Here is a 16,882-nt window from a genome sequence, read left to right as displayed (position 1 = left end):
CTAATGTACAGTACTGTGAATATGTCTTCGAACGGTCACCTACAAAATATGCGCCGAGTGGTATTTTTTAAAATTACAGGCGCGCCGGTCCCTTTTCTGTCACATTCACAGGTCAATAGCACTATAAAGACTACTGTGGCAGTATTTCAAATTCGGCGGTATTTATTACCAAAACGACGGTATTTCAAATTCTATTTGTTTTAAATATACCGAATTTTGTGACAATTAAACTATTGCCGACTCTCTTAATTGTTTTTCAACCCATGAACGTTGTAGAAACGTCAATTATAATTTTATGACTCCTCCATTGAATAAACAACCCCGACAAAAAAGGATCGGCGTGATAATAAATTTAAAAAATACGGCGCGTATTTTCTAGGTGACCGTTCGAAGACTTATTCACAGTACTGTACATTAGGCTGCGTAGCGCGAAAATTTTCAAACAATTTTTTTTTTATTTTTTAGCGCGAAAATTAGCACAAACAAAATTTTCGAAAATTTTCACAAACTTTTTATATCGCTGAAATTTATACAAACCCCCTAATAAAATTCGTTTATCTGTAAAAACTAATAAAATGGCAAATAAATATTTAAAAATAATTGCTGCTTGCCAGTGGCGTAGCTAGGGTATGTGCCGCCCAGGGGGATCCTTCAAATTGCTACTACCCCATACATTTTTTGCAGGGTCATAAAATCAGCATTTCTTAAAATAATAAATTGGTTATTATTAAGCTCCTGCTATTTGTGGATTTATATATGTTTTAGTGCATTCAGCGATCCCATCGCGAATATGCCACCCCCAAACAAGTGCCGCCCGGGGCGGCCCGCCCCCCTCGTCCCCCATAGCTACGCCACTGCTGCTTACAACCTAATTTTTATTGTCCTTTCTTCAATGATAGTAAAAATCAAAAATTTGAATCATGACTATACATAATATGACTTTCCAATGACCCTTTTTTACAACTCACACATATCATATTTAATTGATTTAAAAACTGTAGGGAGTCGTTTTCTTTACATTAGTTGTATCAACATAGAATAGATTTGTGATTATCTATGTTACTAAGACTCTAAGCCTTGTTATGAGTTACATATTTCCATTCGAAACCCATCAGCGGTATTAATAATGCCGAAGTAAAGGAATTCGCACTAAAACCGTTGGATCCTACTTTACCAAGAAAGGTTAGCCTCAGATATAGTTAGCAAGGCAGGTAGCGTTCAAGTCGTGCAACTCCAAATTTTATACTACATAGTCTAACCACTGTCGTCAGATTAATGCCACATGTACATTAGTAAAATAAGTTGTATTAGACAAAAATAAATATTTTAGCTTTGCTACAAATTCATTTTAAATTGGACGAGGTATTACTTTTATTCCTCAACGGTATATGAATCAGAACTTTATTACTTCCATGTCTTACATCAAACTTAAGAACATAACTGCCACTTCGCTACCGACTTGGAATATACAATATTGGAAATCATGAATCTGTATCATTCAAAGTTCTGATGCAAAGTTATAATGATTAATAGATACACTCAATTAAAAAAATATGTTACACAACCCGAGGAACCTCGAAATTTGAACTAATTAATCAAAATCGCATATTTATTTATATAAAAAGCTAATATAACACGTGAAGTAAAAAAAGGTTTACGATCTATAGCATAACACGTTTTTCAAGGCTATTTCCTAAAATAATAGAGAAATTTGAAGATTTTTAAATACTGCGGAAGCTTAAAAACCACTGGATCAGTGTTAAATCATATGTATAAACATAAAATACATGTTTTGCGTTTTTAACGAAGATAACTGGTTTAAAATTCGGCAATATACAGGCGGCAATAAATCATTGACTAATATTATTTTTTTTATAGTACGCCAAGCTAAAAATTCCACTTTGAAGCATATCTTATGAATGAATATTTTTAAAGTTAACTTCCAACAGGTAAAGCTATCTACCTACAATACATAATTTAACAATTAAATAGTAAATTAACATAATTTAACAATTAAATAGTAAATTAATCGTGTAATTATTTACAAATGTTTAATGAATTATTTAATTAAAAAGTCTGGCCGTCTTTTGAATAAAGGGAAGAATTTTTGTACCATTTGTTAAACCGGTTTTCACAAAACTGTTAATGGCAACTGAATGTTGTTGAACTTCACCTAAAAGGTAAATTTCGTAACCATAATATTAATTTAATAAAAATATTACTATTTGTATTATTTTGTGAAAAAATCATCTTCCAGTTTAATCTTAGTTTTGGTAAACCAAATCTAAGATTGAAATTTAATTACTAAATATATTTTTATATTATTCTTTGCTACATTGCCACTGTATTACTGTGAGATATGTACATATGTATAATATTGCAAATAATTACTTTAATTTTTCTTACTGGATCACCTTCAATGATCAACTTTTGAATAATATTTTTTATTGCATATTATCTGATAATTTCTCATTAATATACATACACGATGTCAAAATATCTGCAAAATTTATTTTTACTGTACAATTGTATTGTATTAAATAATTCGCACTTCGAAATGTTCGTAAGTGCGAAGTTTGATCATTGTATGTTTTTTATTGCATAGTAAGTTTATCTTTGATTTTTGTAATGGAAATTCACAATAGTTTAAATTAAAAAAATAAATACGTCGGTTCGAGTGTGCAATTAAAGTATACAAGGTTCATGATAAACCTTGATCATACAAACTCTTACATATAAAATCAAAACTGTGTCCAGACATACATACGTGTAAGGAGGCAACTTTCTTAAATTTTAACTTTAAAGTTGAATTTTGTAACTACTGTAATTTTTCAAGTAACAGGTTATTCATTGTGGAACTCAAATATTTTATTAACGAACGAATGTACCATGACCACCAAAAATGATTAATGAATGTTACGTTAACTGATTTTGTAATACATCAACGCACTATTCTTAGCAGTTGTTTATTCTAATAATGCATCATTATTAGATGGTCAATTAGTACCTAGTTATTCTTGTTTATTCAAAATAATTGACTTTTTGTTATTAGGAAAGTTAGGACTTACAAAAGGACTGCCAATACAAATCTAATACAAATAATTTAAGAGTAGTTTATTATATATGAAAAAAGATAGAACAATAGCAGTTTTTTACAAGTACATAATTTAAACTTACAACGCATACATTTCAATACAAAATTGCTAATTATCGTATAGCCTTTTGAAATTTATGTCGTTAGAGTCTATAATCTATATAATGTCAGGGTCACTGTTTCTTGGTTGTTTACTAATTCGAATATAATAATTAATTTAAAAACAATCTTTATTGCTGTTAAATATATTTGTTATCACATACAATTAAATTCCAAAATATCTGTCGAAGCTGAAGGAAAAACATAAAATCTGAAACAATTTTTAAAAGTATCATTACAAAAATAATTAGTGATGTATTTTTTATGTAGTTTTTATTTCTATCTTAATATTTCCCAGATGTATAGTAATTTTATATCAATCAAATAATCCATTTTATTTTTACTACGAATTTTATAAATGTATACTTTACTATTAGCAAGTATATAATAAATATACAAATAAAATTATCAGAAATTTTGAGCTAAAGGAAAATGTCCAAAAAATATAATGTTTAAAAATTCGATTGCTTTGAAATTTAATAATATAATTGTAATTTAAATCAGAGCATAAGCTTAAAAAGAATTTCCTTAATAGTAAAGCGACTCGATGATAGCCTTATCATTAATAAAGATTGACCTTAGCATTAATAAGACTAATAATTAATACTATATATAGCATGTATACTCTCTGCACCTCGTCGCTCTACTATGCACACTTTTATATCGTTATTATGTGGTATACAATTGCTTTCGCCACTGTTTCTTTTGCTTTTAGTTCTAAAATGATTGATTTATTGAAAAATTTAAATACGAGAAACAGTCACTATGTACATAGTTAATTAAAATTAGTATACATTTTAAAATATTTATTAATCGCGAAAGGTAATTAATATTGAAATAATTTATATGCAATGGATTAAAAATATATGGAAGGTGCTAAATAAGCAAGGGCTGGCTCTGTTATTATAATAGGAAAAATCAAAATATCTTTCAGTAATGAAACACTTTGAGCGTTCAAACATTGTTATACCTTGATCAATTTCGAATAACCCTAGTATATTTTTAATATTTTCTTATTTTTTTGCAAAGCTGTTTTTATTCAAAATTAAATTATTTTTAATATAAATTATGTAGTTAATATCAAATTAACATAAACATATTTTCTAATTTTTACTGTATAACTTTTTGATATCTTAAAAGCAGGGCCGGAAGGCAAAAATCAAGTACGCCCCCTCCCATCTAAAAAAAACTTGGTAAAAATTAACTCCAGATTATTTTTAAATGTATTTTTTTTATTTTATTTTACAATAAAATAAGATACTTGTTATGAATGTCGGCGCCACGCTTAGAAACCAATGAGTTTTGAATGAATGAATGGATGTTTAGGGAATAAACACACGCATAGCGATAAAAAACTAAGTTTTAAATTTCAAAACGTATTTATGTAGCAAAACGTTGTCGGCCGCTTTCGTAGCTTTGGGCCAAACGCAGTGGAGAGTTCGTAACCTATGGTTCCTGAGCGTAGCCCCAACATTCTTAACAAACACATAAAATAGCGTTATGTCAATAATGTATATTTTGCGAAACATAAAACTCGAAAAAAAAAGATAAAAATCTTATGGCTACCACTGACCGTAGTACCAAAAGTAAATATCGCGAAATAAATAAAAACCATTTTAACCCATTAATTAAAAATATTTAATAACAATTTTTAAAATATTTTTGAATTGAATATAAGGTATGTTTTTTTCTTGGATGAAAACATATATGTAAAAGTAAAAAAACTTTACGCGGGGGCTCAAGGCGGTTACCTCGCTCGCCTTGCCCTAACTCTGATTCAGCTTATAAGGGCATATAATCATTTATTTAAGGAATACAGTTTAATTTTAGCAAAACAATTCTCTCACAAATTGAATTCTATTAGCTAATTATAATAAATGTATAATTTTAATTCCCTGTAAAAGTATTAACGTCATATGAATTTAAAATCAGTAAATATGTTTTTATTTATGCGGCGGATGTTTACTAGCCTTTTTACCTTTATCGCAAAATATACGCCTTAATAAAACTCGTTTACAAGGTCGTTTTGTGACTGACCTCTAATAAGTTTTAGTTATGTAATAAAACACTATCGATGGTCGTGCGTATTGTGTATTACGACCAAAATAAAAAAAAACTTTACGTCATGTTTTTGTATATTTGCCAAAGTACTGAATTTTCGATGTTAAGTATTGATTTGTGCATGTTATAATGTGCACATTTCAATGATAAATTGTTTTTTATTGTGAATTTTGGGTTTGTAATGACTTGAATTAATCGTGGACTTTGTCAGTTTATAGGTTAGAATAACCATTCGCGGCAATATAAAATTTTGGGCAAAAAACGTTTTAATATATATTTATTATTTTCTTTGAGTACGTGATAAAACATGTTTTGATTTGGCCATAAAAAGTAATATATGCTTTTACTGCTGTTTAAAAAAATACGAAAGGATTAGTTTTATAATTTATTCAATGTTTTGTAGCTGATCCGAGCATTTAATTTATTCAAATTATTTTTATAAATTCGTTATTTTTTTATTGCTTGACGTCATCAATATTATTTGTAAATAACGATTGCAATTGTATTTTTTTCAGAACGATGGAACCGAGTTCGCCATAAATTACCTGCATATTAATTCAAAATGTTCAACTGTAGTGGAAAGATACTCTTGCCACGAGTGTCGGTTGAAGTTTTGAATATAGGCAAAAATACCCTATCTAGTCATGCCAAATCGCCAATATTTCAAAAAGCTGTGCATAAATATAGCACTTTTAGAAAATGGACGGCGCCGTGCGCCTGTAAATATTATAATCTTGAAACCATAAGATACAATTCGAACAGCGGCAATCCAAAACGACAGAAAGTCGTCGTAGCATTCCAGAATTCAGAATTGTGTCAAAATTCCAAATTGTACCCAAGCGTAGTACCATTGGGTAAAATTTCGAAGGCTATAGATAAGCATGTACAAAAAGATACCGGCATTGACATCACTTTAAAACATAAATACAAGGAGATATTGGCTAATATTGAACCGTACGTGAAACTGATGAGGATAGATAAACCTATTGGTGAGTTCTAAAATATTATTTTTAAACCCGATACAGGACACAAAATCCACCGTCTTAACCCTTTGAATAGTGAGCTAATTTTTTCATAAATATTTTTGTTGTTATTTATTTATTATTATATTATATTGCATTTATAGTCAATTATAATATTAGGTAATCCCGGAATTAATGTCGTTTTTTATTAAAACTCAAACTTATTTTTTTTTTCAATTATTTAATATTTTTTTAATACAAAGTTATTTCTAGTGTTATCTACGACTCTTTGCCATCTTGTTACTAGATCTAAAATTCCTTATTCATAAAAGGCTTTTGGTTTAGATTCGAAGAACTCCGAAAGACCCGATTTCAGTTTTTGTCGAATTGTCGAATTTTTTGTTCCCTAATTGCGTTTCTAAAAAGCGAAATAAGTGAAATTTGCTCGGTACCAAGTCCAGAGAATAGGGTGGATGCAATAAAACATCCCAGCTAAGGTCCTGGATTTTTTTACGGGTAATATCGGCAACATGCGGCTGGGCGTTATCATGTTGAAGAATGACATTACTTTTATTCACAAGAGCAGGTCTAATTTTTTGTAACGTCGTATTTAATTTGTCCATCTGTTCACAATAGAGGGCTGCAGTAACAGTTTGCCCTTGTTTTAAAACATCATAATAAATTACACCTTTCGAATCCCACCACACAGACAATAATGCTTTCCGAGGATGTAGTCCTGGTTTTGGTGTTGGAATTGGGGTTTGACCTCGATTTAACCATTGTTTCTATTTTTTTATATCATGATAAAGAACACATTTTTCGTCTCTGGTGATAAAGTCATGGAGAAACGGGGTAAAATGTTGATTTTCTTGCAGTATTTTGCATGTGTTGAGGCGTTGAGCTTTGTTGCGTCGGTGAGCGCGTGAGGAACCGAGATACCTTATTTTTTAACTTTTCGCAGTTTCTCAAGATAACGATGGGTGTTCGACCGTGATGTGCCGACTTTCTTCGATAATTCATCAATGGTCATAATCGGATTTGCTTCGATTTCCGCCTTTAGAGCTGGACTATCCACTAGACTGGGCCGTCCACTTCGAAGCTCGTCCTTCAAATCGAGATTGCCCGTTGGAAATTTTTTGAACCCACTTTGGCACTTTCTTTTGTCCAGTATATCATCGTAAATGTCATAAATGCATTCTGTTGCTTCTGTCGCAGTTTTTTTTGAATGAAACGAAAACAGCATACAGTTTCTTAAATGTGTTTCCGAAGGACACGTCTCTGCCATTGTTTGTAAATGGGATAGAAAAGTTTTTTTTTGTTTAAAAGAAAGGCAAAGGATCACAGAGAAGAAAAAAATTACAACGCACATCTTCACTGCTCATCGGACCCAAAAATACTAAGCCAAAGTTGCCTATTAAAAAAACGACATTAATTCCGGGATTACCTAATATATATTTTTGTATTAGTATGTTTTAATAATTTATTTAACCGCCCTACCCACTCGAACGTACGTGATACGTTCGTATGGGAATTATAAAAAATATTCGGCAACATCTTTTGTTGAGAACCTCTGACTTGCAAAGGATACAAAAAAGGATCATAAATGAGTATTGCGTATTTTATTCTGTTATATTGTAAACAAGTATTGTTATTGTGAAATCTTATGGAAAAAACCCAATGTTTTTTTTACCTACTTTTTGAATAAGAACCCAAAGGTAGGGCGGTTAAACACTTTTCTATTATTAAATTTCGTTAATTTATTTCACATCTTTTTTATATATTATCATATCAATTCAAAGGTTCTCAATGTTTTTTTATAAAATTAAAATAAAATATTTTTTGTTATGTTCATTTATTTCATACTCTTTAATTTATAGTATTATTTTCGGTAATGTCGGTATCGCCCACCCCATAATTTTTTAGAGTTAGGTTTGAAAATTAGCTAAATTAAATTATTTCCTAAAAAAAATATTATTTCAATTTTTTTTATTTTATGGCACTAAATTGTACAGATGGTTGAAACAGACTAATTTATATACAATACTTATAATTTGAATCGGAGACATGGGTGAATGTATGACACTTTGGTTAAAAACTGATATTATTCAGGTGGCAATAGCCCGCAAAATAGCGTCGAATCGGTCGACTAGTGGGTAGCTGCTTTCTTCACATGAACTCGGTTTAATAAGTTAAAACAATTCAAATGTTAATTTTTATCGTCTTACAGCAAATGCTTTTTCATTTTTTACAATACAGTTTAAACTTTATAATTAATCTAATAATTCTATTAATTTTAAATTTAATATTGTACCCATTTTCATGATTTTTTATTCAGAATCTTAATGGTTTAATATATGTTTATGAACATCAAAAAGTATTAAAATAGTTTATATATATATTTAATATTTCACTTGCAGCTAACTTCATACTTTACACATTGATAGTTATTGAATAATAATAAATGCTATTTTTTAAGGTACATGGTTACTCTTTTGGCCCGGAGGATGGTCCATAATGCTAGCGGCCGACCCTCATTTAGCATCGCTCGGCTTTGTGATGAAGAATTTAGGGCTATTCCTCACTGGTGCCTTTGTAATGAGAGGTGCTGGATGTACCATAAACGATATGTGGGACCGAGACATCGATGGCAAAGTATAAATCTTATAAAATGGAGTTATCTTTGAAAACAGTTTAATAAAGTGCCAATCAGGTGGCCAGAACGAAATCCCGGCCTTTGGTCAGCGGACAAATAAGCATGAAGAAAGCCACCCTGTTCTTAGGGGCGCAACTCAGCGTCGGTTTGGCCATTCTTTTCCAGCTCAATTGGTACAGCGTGATTTTGGGCGCATCTAGCATGGGTAAGTTGCTTAATCGCTATCTTATTGAGATGCACTTTATATGATATGTTATCTTATTTTAGGTTTAGTTGTGCTATATCCGTTAGCCAAACGAATAACTGATTATCCACAGTTAGTGTTGGGTTTGACATTTAATTGGGGTGCTTTGCTCGGCTGGACTGCTGTGAGGGGATCGTTCGATCCTTTCATTTGTCTACCTCTTTATGCTGCTGGAATTTGCTGGACTTTGTTGTACGATACCATTTATGCACATCAAGTATGTATAAACTCAATTGAAATATTTTAGAGAAATGCACATTCTACACAACAATAGTTCGAATTAAACAAATTATATATTCTCTATATATCACTGTTAATTGAATTGTTGCTTGTTTTGAATAGGTTTTAGATTGTTTTTTTTGTTATCAATCCAATTTGAATGTTGTTTTACGTTAATGTTTTAAATTTACATATTGTGTGCACTAATGTCTTTCTTTACTATATTAATAATTTGATTATCATAATCTACTTTTTTCTCTTTTTTGTTATATATAATAATCAAGGATATAAATTAATTGATTTAGTTATCAGCATATATCGTATCGTGAGTATTCATTAAACCTGTTCTTTTTTGTTGGTTTTTGTATGAAATTTATTTTATGGAGAGATTATTATACCCATGTGTACTATATTTTTAATCCTTTGAGCGGTATTGCTGATAAAAAACATTATATTTATATAATAAATTTGATTTAATGTAAATGATTTTTATAGAAATTAATAGTAATAATTTAAAGAGTACGAAATAAATGAATATAGTATATAAAAAATATGTAAAATTAATTAACGAAATTTAATAATAGAAAAGTGATGAAATAAATTATAAAAACACTAATACAAAAAAGTAGTTAAACAAATCAAAGCAATAATACGTTGAGAATTACTGATTTTTTTATAAATTCAATATAAAATAATAATAAATAATTATAAAAAAATACATAAAATTAACTCATTCCCAGGTGTATACTTACAAATTAAAAAATGTGTATAAATGAACTCATTATAAGGGAAAACCATTTTTTTTATAGGATAAGAAAGATGATATGATGATTGGTATTAAGTCGACTGCTTTGAAGTTTAACGAAAATACTAAATCATGGCTTTGGGCGAACGGAGTCGGAGTTATGGCGGGATTAGGAACTGTTGGAGCCTTCACCGAGATGCAATGGCCATATTATGCATCTCTCGGTGTTGTCGGAACACATATAGCTAGACAAGTAATATTTTTGATATAAATATACAAATACAATATTATAAGATAATACTAAATGTAAATATTTTTACAGATTTGGACTTTAAAACCTGATAATCCAGAAGATTGCTCGTCAAAGTTTATATCCAACAGTAAAGTTGGTCTTTTCATATTCTTAGGTATAATATTAGGAAAATGGGATACTCTCAAAGAGTATGTAAAAGGCACTGTAGTCAAGGGACAAAACGTTATCATTGAAGAAGTTGTATAGTAATTAATTATGAATTTGGTGTATTGCTGGTTAATGTTCTTACTAGTCATACCTTAGTAACTTTCTTGCCCTTTGTGCTGTTGACAGCCAAGTGTACGTATTGCAAAACAACCAAATATATATTATTGTTATTTTTGTGTAGGTTAATAAAATGTGATTTGTTTTTATATTGTTTCTATCCTATTCGCCATTATTTAATTATATTAAAAAAAAATTGTAAAAGAGTTGGAATAAATTTTAAATTCATCACGTTTTTTGCTTATTTTATTGCTACTAGAAATTGTACTCTTTGATCTTACTACAAAGTACATATTGAAATGATTAGATGAAATCAAGAAACTTCCATCCAATTATTAAGTATATATTAATTGGAAACGAACAATTAACACTTTTAATGAACAGGAGCGGACCTAAATTGGACCTCTGTGGTACTCCAGATTGAGTAGCGCTAGATCAAGGTTGCTTAACCTTTTAGTAGTGGTGATCTTCTTATAAAAATATCATCGCAATCTACCAATATTCAAAGAGTAAATAATATTTTTTGTACTCAGAAATAAAGAATGCTTATTAAGCATTTCAGTAGATAAAAATAACAATTAAAAAAATGGAAACAGTAAATAAATATTACATTAAATAAAATATTATCAAAGAGATTGTTGATCTGTCTAGATTTGGAAACATTTTTGAAGTCAGGATTATACGATGAAAGGAATAATCATAAACATTGGTCAATATGTTCATCACTCAAATAATTTTGTATATCATAAAATGCAGAATCAGTCAAATATGTAGTCAAAATAAAAAATATTTTTTATACTGTATTTGTAAGGATTATGTATTTATATTTAGTGTTTTTTCAACTTTGGATTTTAAATATAAATCATTCTGAAGTTTGATTATTTACAATTTTAGTTCTTACTGATTTGCTTTAAATAATGTAAAAATTTGTCTTGCGTTTATTCTATGTTGAAATCTTTCTGAATTGAATTTGAAAAAAATGTGTAATATTTATATTCAATCTTATCAAAATCAACGAATCTTACCTTTACCTTTACAGGGCAAAATCTTATTTCTTATTAATATATCACAAAGATTATGCTTCTTCTTCTAACCAAATGTTGGGACCACTACCTGAAAAAAACCCACTCAAGAATGCAATGACAAAAGAATAAAGTTTCGCTCTATCCTTGTAAATAGTATTTAATTAATTGTTCACTATTGTAATTCACACAACACCAATGGTTCTCAACATATTTTTAATCGCACGGAATTTATCGTTGTTTTTTTTATTACTTTGATATTAGATACAATAAATATATTTATGTATGTATGTACATTACAATTACTTATATACTTACTACATATTTACAGTCCGTCGAAGATGTGGAAGTTCATCAATGCAGTATTGGTGAGAAATATAATAGGGTGACCATGTGAAATTTAACGTTCAATTAATTTTTATTTTTTAATTTAATTTGTGGAGGAAAATGTAAAATATCATTTTCTTACTTATTTTGTTTATTAATATACATATTTAACTTAAAAACATGATAGCAGTTTTGGAATAACTCTCCAGTTTGAATATCTGTTTAATATATATTCAATAAAAATACCAATAGAATATAACAGGAATGGTTTTATTCATTACATAATATTATAAAATTACACAACATGACAATAATTTATAATAAAAATATAACATATTATAATTTATAAGTCAATTTCTAACATATGGGCACCCTACTTTCAAGCCAGCCCTGATTTAGTATTGGTAACGTTCTCATATCGGTGTAAACAAATTCGTGGAAAACTATGTGCGTGCATGCATGCGTACACGCACCTTTATTTTCAACACAACGGTGATGAGCGTTGACTTCTTGGATGGATATACTTGATGTTTGGTTATATTAGTCCATTGTATGATATTTCTCGAACCAATCTTCAATATGAAGATATGATTTTGAATTATGTTTTTAAACATCTCCTTTGTTTTTCATTACCAATTTTTTTTAATAATATAAGAATTTTTATGGGAATAGTATCTATTTGATAAGTCACGTCTGGTCCACATCGTAATGATTTTTTTCTGTGTCCATACAAATACTATAATATTATTGATTAGACTTTATATAGCAATATTACGACTAACAATAAGTGAGAATCGAATAAAGCATATCTAAACCGAATTTTGACCAATAGAAGAGCATAAAAAACAATTATCCCTTCTCAGAAGTCAAAAATCCACGTTAAAATCAATAAAATCGTGCCGTCGCCGTCACAGTGGGAAAACTTAGTAACTTCGATATTAATGTTTTAAAAATATGCTTACTATCCTTACCAATATTACAATGGAATTCTGATATAGGAGGGCTGATCAAAGCATATTTAAACCGAATTTTGGTCAATAGAAGGGCACAAATGCAATTATCACTTCTCAGAAGTCAAAAATTCACGCCACAAGCAATAAAATCGTGTCTTTAATTGGGTGATAATATTTTTATTAATTAAAAGAAATAAGGGTGGATTCGTGACTATGAGTAGTATTGCAGGTTTTGGTCTTAAATTTTTGACCAGTAGTGTATGCTCAATGATATCCAAAATTCTAGGATTTTATTTCATATAAATATTCCGTTCCGTTCCAAAATCTATGAATCGGTGACATCTATTTTATTAACTAAATGCCACTATTACAGTATACAATCAACATATATCACTAGGCACGATGTAGCTCGATCTAGTTTGCATAATTCATCCGCTACATTAGGAAAACTTAATCTGTGATGAGCAATCAGAATTATAATTATGTAATAATCACTAATTCCGATCTCACTGACACGATAGAAATAAAATAAACACTAGGGTCCATATGGGATTATAACCCAGGTCTTTCAGGTATTAGTCACCGATTTATACCACTGTTGCTAGTATATAGGTATCAGTCAAAGGTGAAGAAAGTGTGCCGTTCCGATAAGCTATAAACATACAGAAAATGCTTCTCTTGAAAGAGATTTCAAAAGCCACAAAAGGAGTTTGAAGAAGTTAAGGTATAAGAACAGCGACTGGTTTTCTTCATTTTTTTGTGGATCAGAACTTTAAATTATGTATATTTATATCTGAAGGTACACTCCGCAGTTAACGAGGTCATAAAAATGAATGTACAAAAAATACGCACAGCTGAATTTAAAACCTGTAATCTCTCAATTAGTTCAAGGACTTTAAAATTCAACGTCAGTTCGAAAGACAAGATAATATGACATCTGACAGCTAGCAATTGCATAAGATTCCAATAACCTTGATTGAAATATTGTTGAAAAACAATTTTAAATTGAATCCCTTTTTAATTATAAATAAGAATGGTTCGGGTAAGTAAAGTACTACTTGGATAAAAATAAACAATATTTATTAAAAATATATATAAAAACATGTGTAATAATAATAGTAACAAACTAAAAGAATACATAATGTCATATTGACAATATATATATATGTATGTGCAAAAATTTATATGATTATTTATTTATAAAATATGTTTAACATTTCTTATCAATTAAATTTTGAGCTTAACAGTTCTACGAACTCGTATAAAGTCTTTATAGGTTTATAATATTCATTAGTAGTCCGAAAAAGTTTGTACAGTTTTCGTTAATTCCTCCAACTAATTATATAATTTCACAATAGAGATTGTTAAGATCTTTCACATCTCAAAACAGGGCTTAAAAACTTGGATGCAAAGATGATTATTTGAATATTCAAAACTGCACATACTTTTTTGGTTACCATATATATAAAAATCTCATTATATGGTAAAAATATACTCTATAAGCGTTCCAAGACTATTTCTTTAAGCATCCTAGTTTTTGCCCCATCTTTACTTTATCGCCATCGTCGAGTATGAATTTGAAGTTCTTGGGAGCTTCAAAGATGAGTACAATCGTACTTCCCATATTGAACTGTCCTGTCATTTCGCCCCTCTGCAAATCAAACTCTTCGAACAGAAGATCTTCGGTGTGGTTCAATTTCCTTTTATTAGTTTTTAATTGCTTATCTTTATAAACGTCTATCGAACCTACGTTCGTGGCTCCGACGGGAGTAAAGCTGAAGAATCCGTACTTCCATTCGCCTACATAAACAGCTCTCTCATTCAAACAAAACAATCCAGGAATCAACTTAGCAAATATCGGATTCACCGATAACAATTTTCCAGAGAAGTGTCTCCGAAACGAAGCTTTCCAATCGCACGGAGAATGAAAGCGATGATAATCACCGGGCGCTAAATATATCACACAATGATGCAATATATTATCTTGACTGTTCTTCATTATAGACTCGTAATAATCGTTATATTCATTATTATTATTATTCCAAGTATTCTCTCCGAAGAATTCTTCCAGCGTATAAGTCACTCCTTTGACTTGTTCGATTGTGGCGGAAGTAGCTGGTCCGCAATGTAAAATCTTGCCATCGCATGGTGATACTAAACATCCAGTTTGATCCACAACTCGAACTTCCGGCTTTAATTCTCTAGTGAAAAACGCTCCTAAGCTGCTATAAGCCGTCAAGTCGTGTACGGCAGCTTCTTCCATATTGACCTTGAAAGCCCTACTATACTTCCCATAAACGTAATTCCTCATAAATTTAGGCAGTTCAAAATTAGCAAAGCCACCCCATAATTTACTAACAATCCGAAGAGGTAAATGCGTGTAGCCTTCGAGTTCAATGTTCGTCACATCTTCGTTGATTCCTCTTTTATATAACCAAATTCCGTACGCTCCGGCCGATAGAGGCACCCATCTTGTGACGACTCCTCTCACAGTCAGCCACTTGTTGACTTTGGTCAGGTTCTGGTAGTTGATCGAATGAGATGACTTGTTTCTTCTAACTATAGCATTACTGTTGGTTTTTCTTATCGGCGGCGAATAATTATTATACAACTGTCTTACAGTAAACTTTAAAAAATCCATGATTTACAACTCGATTGATTGTGTGAGTTGATATGCTTGTTTTTAGTAATGATTTATAAAAAATATATGTGCGTATTAATCAATGTATTATCACAATCATGATATTATGCACTTGAATTATAACCTTGCTTTCTAATGTCAAATGACAAGATGTCTTAACAACGAAAAGATTGACCAGTTAAATTATAAATAAAAAATACTAAAGTGTATGAGATTAAAACATAAAGTAATAATTCATTTATAAACTAAGTTAAGTAAATAATATTTATACAGAATATAAAATAATACCTTAATACTATCATTTATTTCCTAATGCACGAAGGTGTTCCTTTATTCCATTGAGAAAACCTGCCAAATTTTTATTTTTGTGGATTTTCCTGTTAGAGTCTATTTATATTTAAATATAGATTTTATTATGGCCAAAACTTGGCGGGTCTTTGGTAACACTGGCGTGACGGTTTTTTCTCTTGAATACAATAGTATATTGTATTCTACTATGTAAACAAACTATTTATCATCAATAAAATACTACTGCATCGGCTCAATCTGTGTCTAATTGCCACCAGTCACCATCCCGTCGTCAAAGTCCTAAGAATATTATTACACAAATTTACACCTCCGTACAATATTCCCCTTACCGTACTCGTTTTCTTGTACCTATATATATATATATATCTTTAAACTATCTCTATTTCTAGTATAATCATCTATGTACATCTTTATAACTTATATATAAATACTAATTCAATTACTTCAATTTTTCTTGAATATCCAACCATTACAATCTTTCAATCATACTTCTATAACTTGTAAATATATTTTTAATTTAAATTACTCTTATTGCCATATTTTGTAATTTTTTGCTACATCGTAAGAATACCTGTGTCACGTTCGGAATTCAATGGCTATGAACATTTGTTTCGCTTTCGCCCCTAACGTCTGCGAAAGTGGCCAACAACGTTTTGCTATATTTAAAAAAATTAAAAAAAGTTTTTTTTATCGCCGTGCACGTATTAATTCCCCAAAAATCGGTTAAAATCGCAAATAAACGTTTATCAGTGCCATTGTGTGTTATTCAGTGTTATATACGACACTGATAAATGGTAAATTGCGATTTTTAGCCGATGCTTGGAAATAAAAATGCGCACGGCGATAAAAACCTAAGTTTTCAGTTTAGAAACGTATTTAAGTACCAACACGTTGTTGAACGTGGCGTCGATATTCTTAAGAATTAAAAAAAAATAGCTCCGTCTGCTTTTGGAATATGAATCTTATCCCTTAAACATAGTTTAAAGTAGTAGATAATGTGAAAATATTGTGAATAAGGAGGATCTAGCAAAAAAAA

The 16,882-nt window shown here is 30.0% G+C and overlaps 2 protein-coding genes across 9 annotated transcripts in view; one reads left to right on the top strand and one right to left on the bottom strand.

Moving 5' to 3' along the window:
* Coq2 (ubiquinone biosynthesis protein COQ2, mitochondrial) overlaps positions 1-10,829 on the top strand; it is a 13,922-nt gene extending 3,093 nt beyond the window's left edge. For 2 of the 8 annotated variants that reach the window (XM_088196923.1, XM_088196924.1), the window contains exons 2-7: positions 5,770-6,243; positions 8,693-8,868; positions 8,927-9,074; positions 9,137-9,330; positions 10,142-10,330; positions 10,400-10,829. In XM_088196923.1, coding sequence (XP_088053049.1) covers positions 5,817-6,243; positions 8,693-8,868; positions 8,927-9,074; positions 9,137-9,330; positions 10,142-10,330; positions 10,400-10,576 — 1,311 coding nt within the window. In that variant the 5' untranslated portion in view covers positions 5,770-5,816 and the 3' untranslated portion in view covers positions 10,577-10,829. Of the gene's footprint in view, positions 1-5,204; positions 5,585-5,769; positions 6,244-8,692; positions 8,869-8,926; positions 9,075-9,136; positions 9,331-10,141; positions 10,331-10,399 lie in introns of those variants that run through there. The other 6 variants (XM_088196929.1, XM_088196927.1, XM_088196925.1 and 3 more) reach the window with 6 other exon arrangements.
* Positions 10,830-13,959: 3,130 nt separating this feature from the next.
* Positions 13,960-15,688, bottom strand: LOC148230047 (phosphatidylserine decarboxylase proenzyme, mitochondrial-like). The gene has a single exon (XM_088196932.1). It carries the CDS (start codon positions 15,535-15,537, stop codon positions 14,410-14,412), a length of 1,128 nt encoding a protein of 375 aa, XP_088053058.1. The 5' UTR covers positions 15,538-15,688; the 3' UTR covers positions 13,960-14,409.
* Between the last annotated feature and the right edge of the window lie 1,194 nt (positions 15,689-16,882).

The sequence above is a fragment of the Plectrocnemia conspersa genome, unplaced genomic scaffold (assembly GCF_051122295.1).
Source record: "Plectrocnemia conspersa isolate PC_06_02 unplaced genomic scaffold, ASM5112229v1 ptg000011l, whole genome shotgun sequence".
NCBI lineage: Eukaryota > Metazoa > Arthropoda > Insecta > Trichoptera > Polycentropodidae > Plectrocnemia > Plectrocnemia conspersa.
This window is presented reverse-complemented; position numbering and strand designations above follow the sequence as displayed.

Coding starts and splice junctions, on each gene's coding strand:
- LOC148230047 (XM_088196932.1), bottom strand. CDS start 15,537: ATGGATTTTTTAAAGTTTACTGTAAGACAGTTGTATAATAATTATTCG.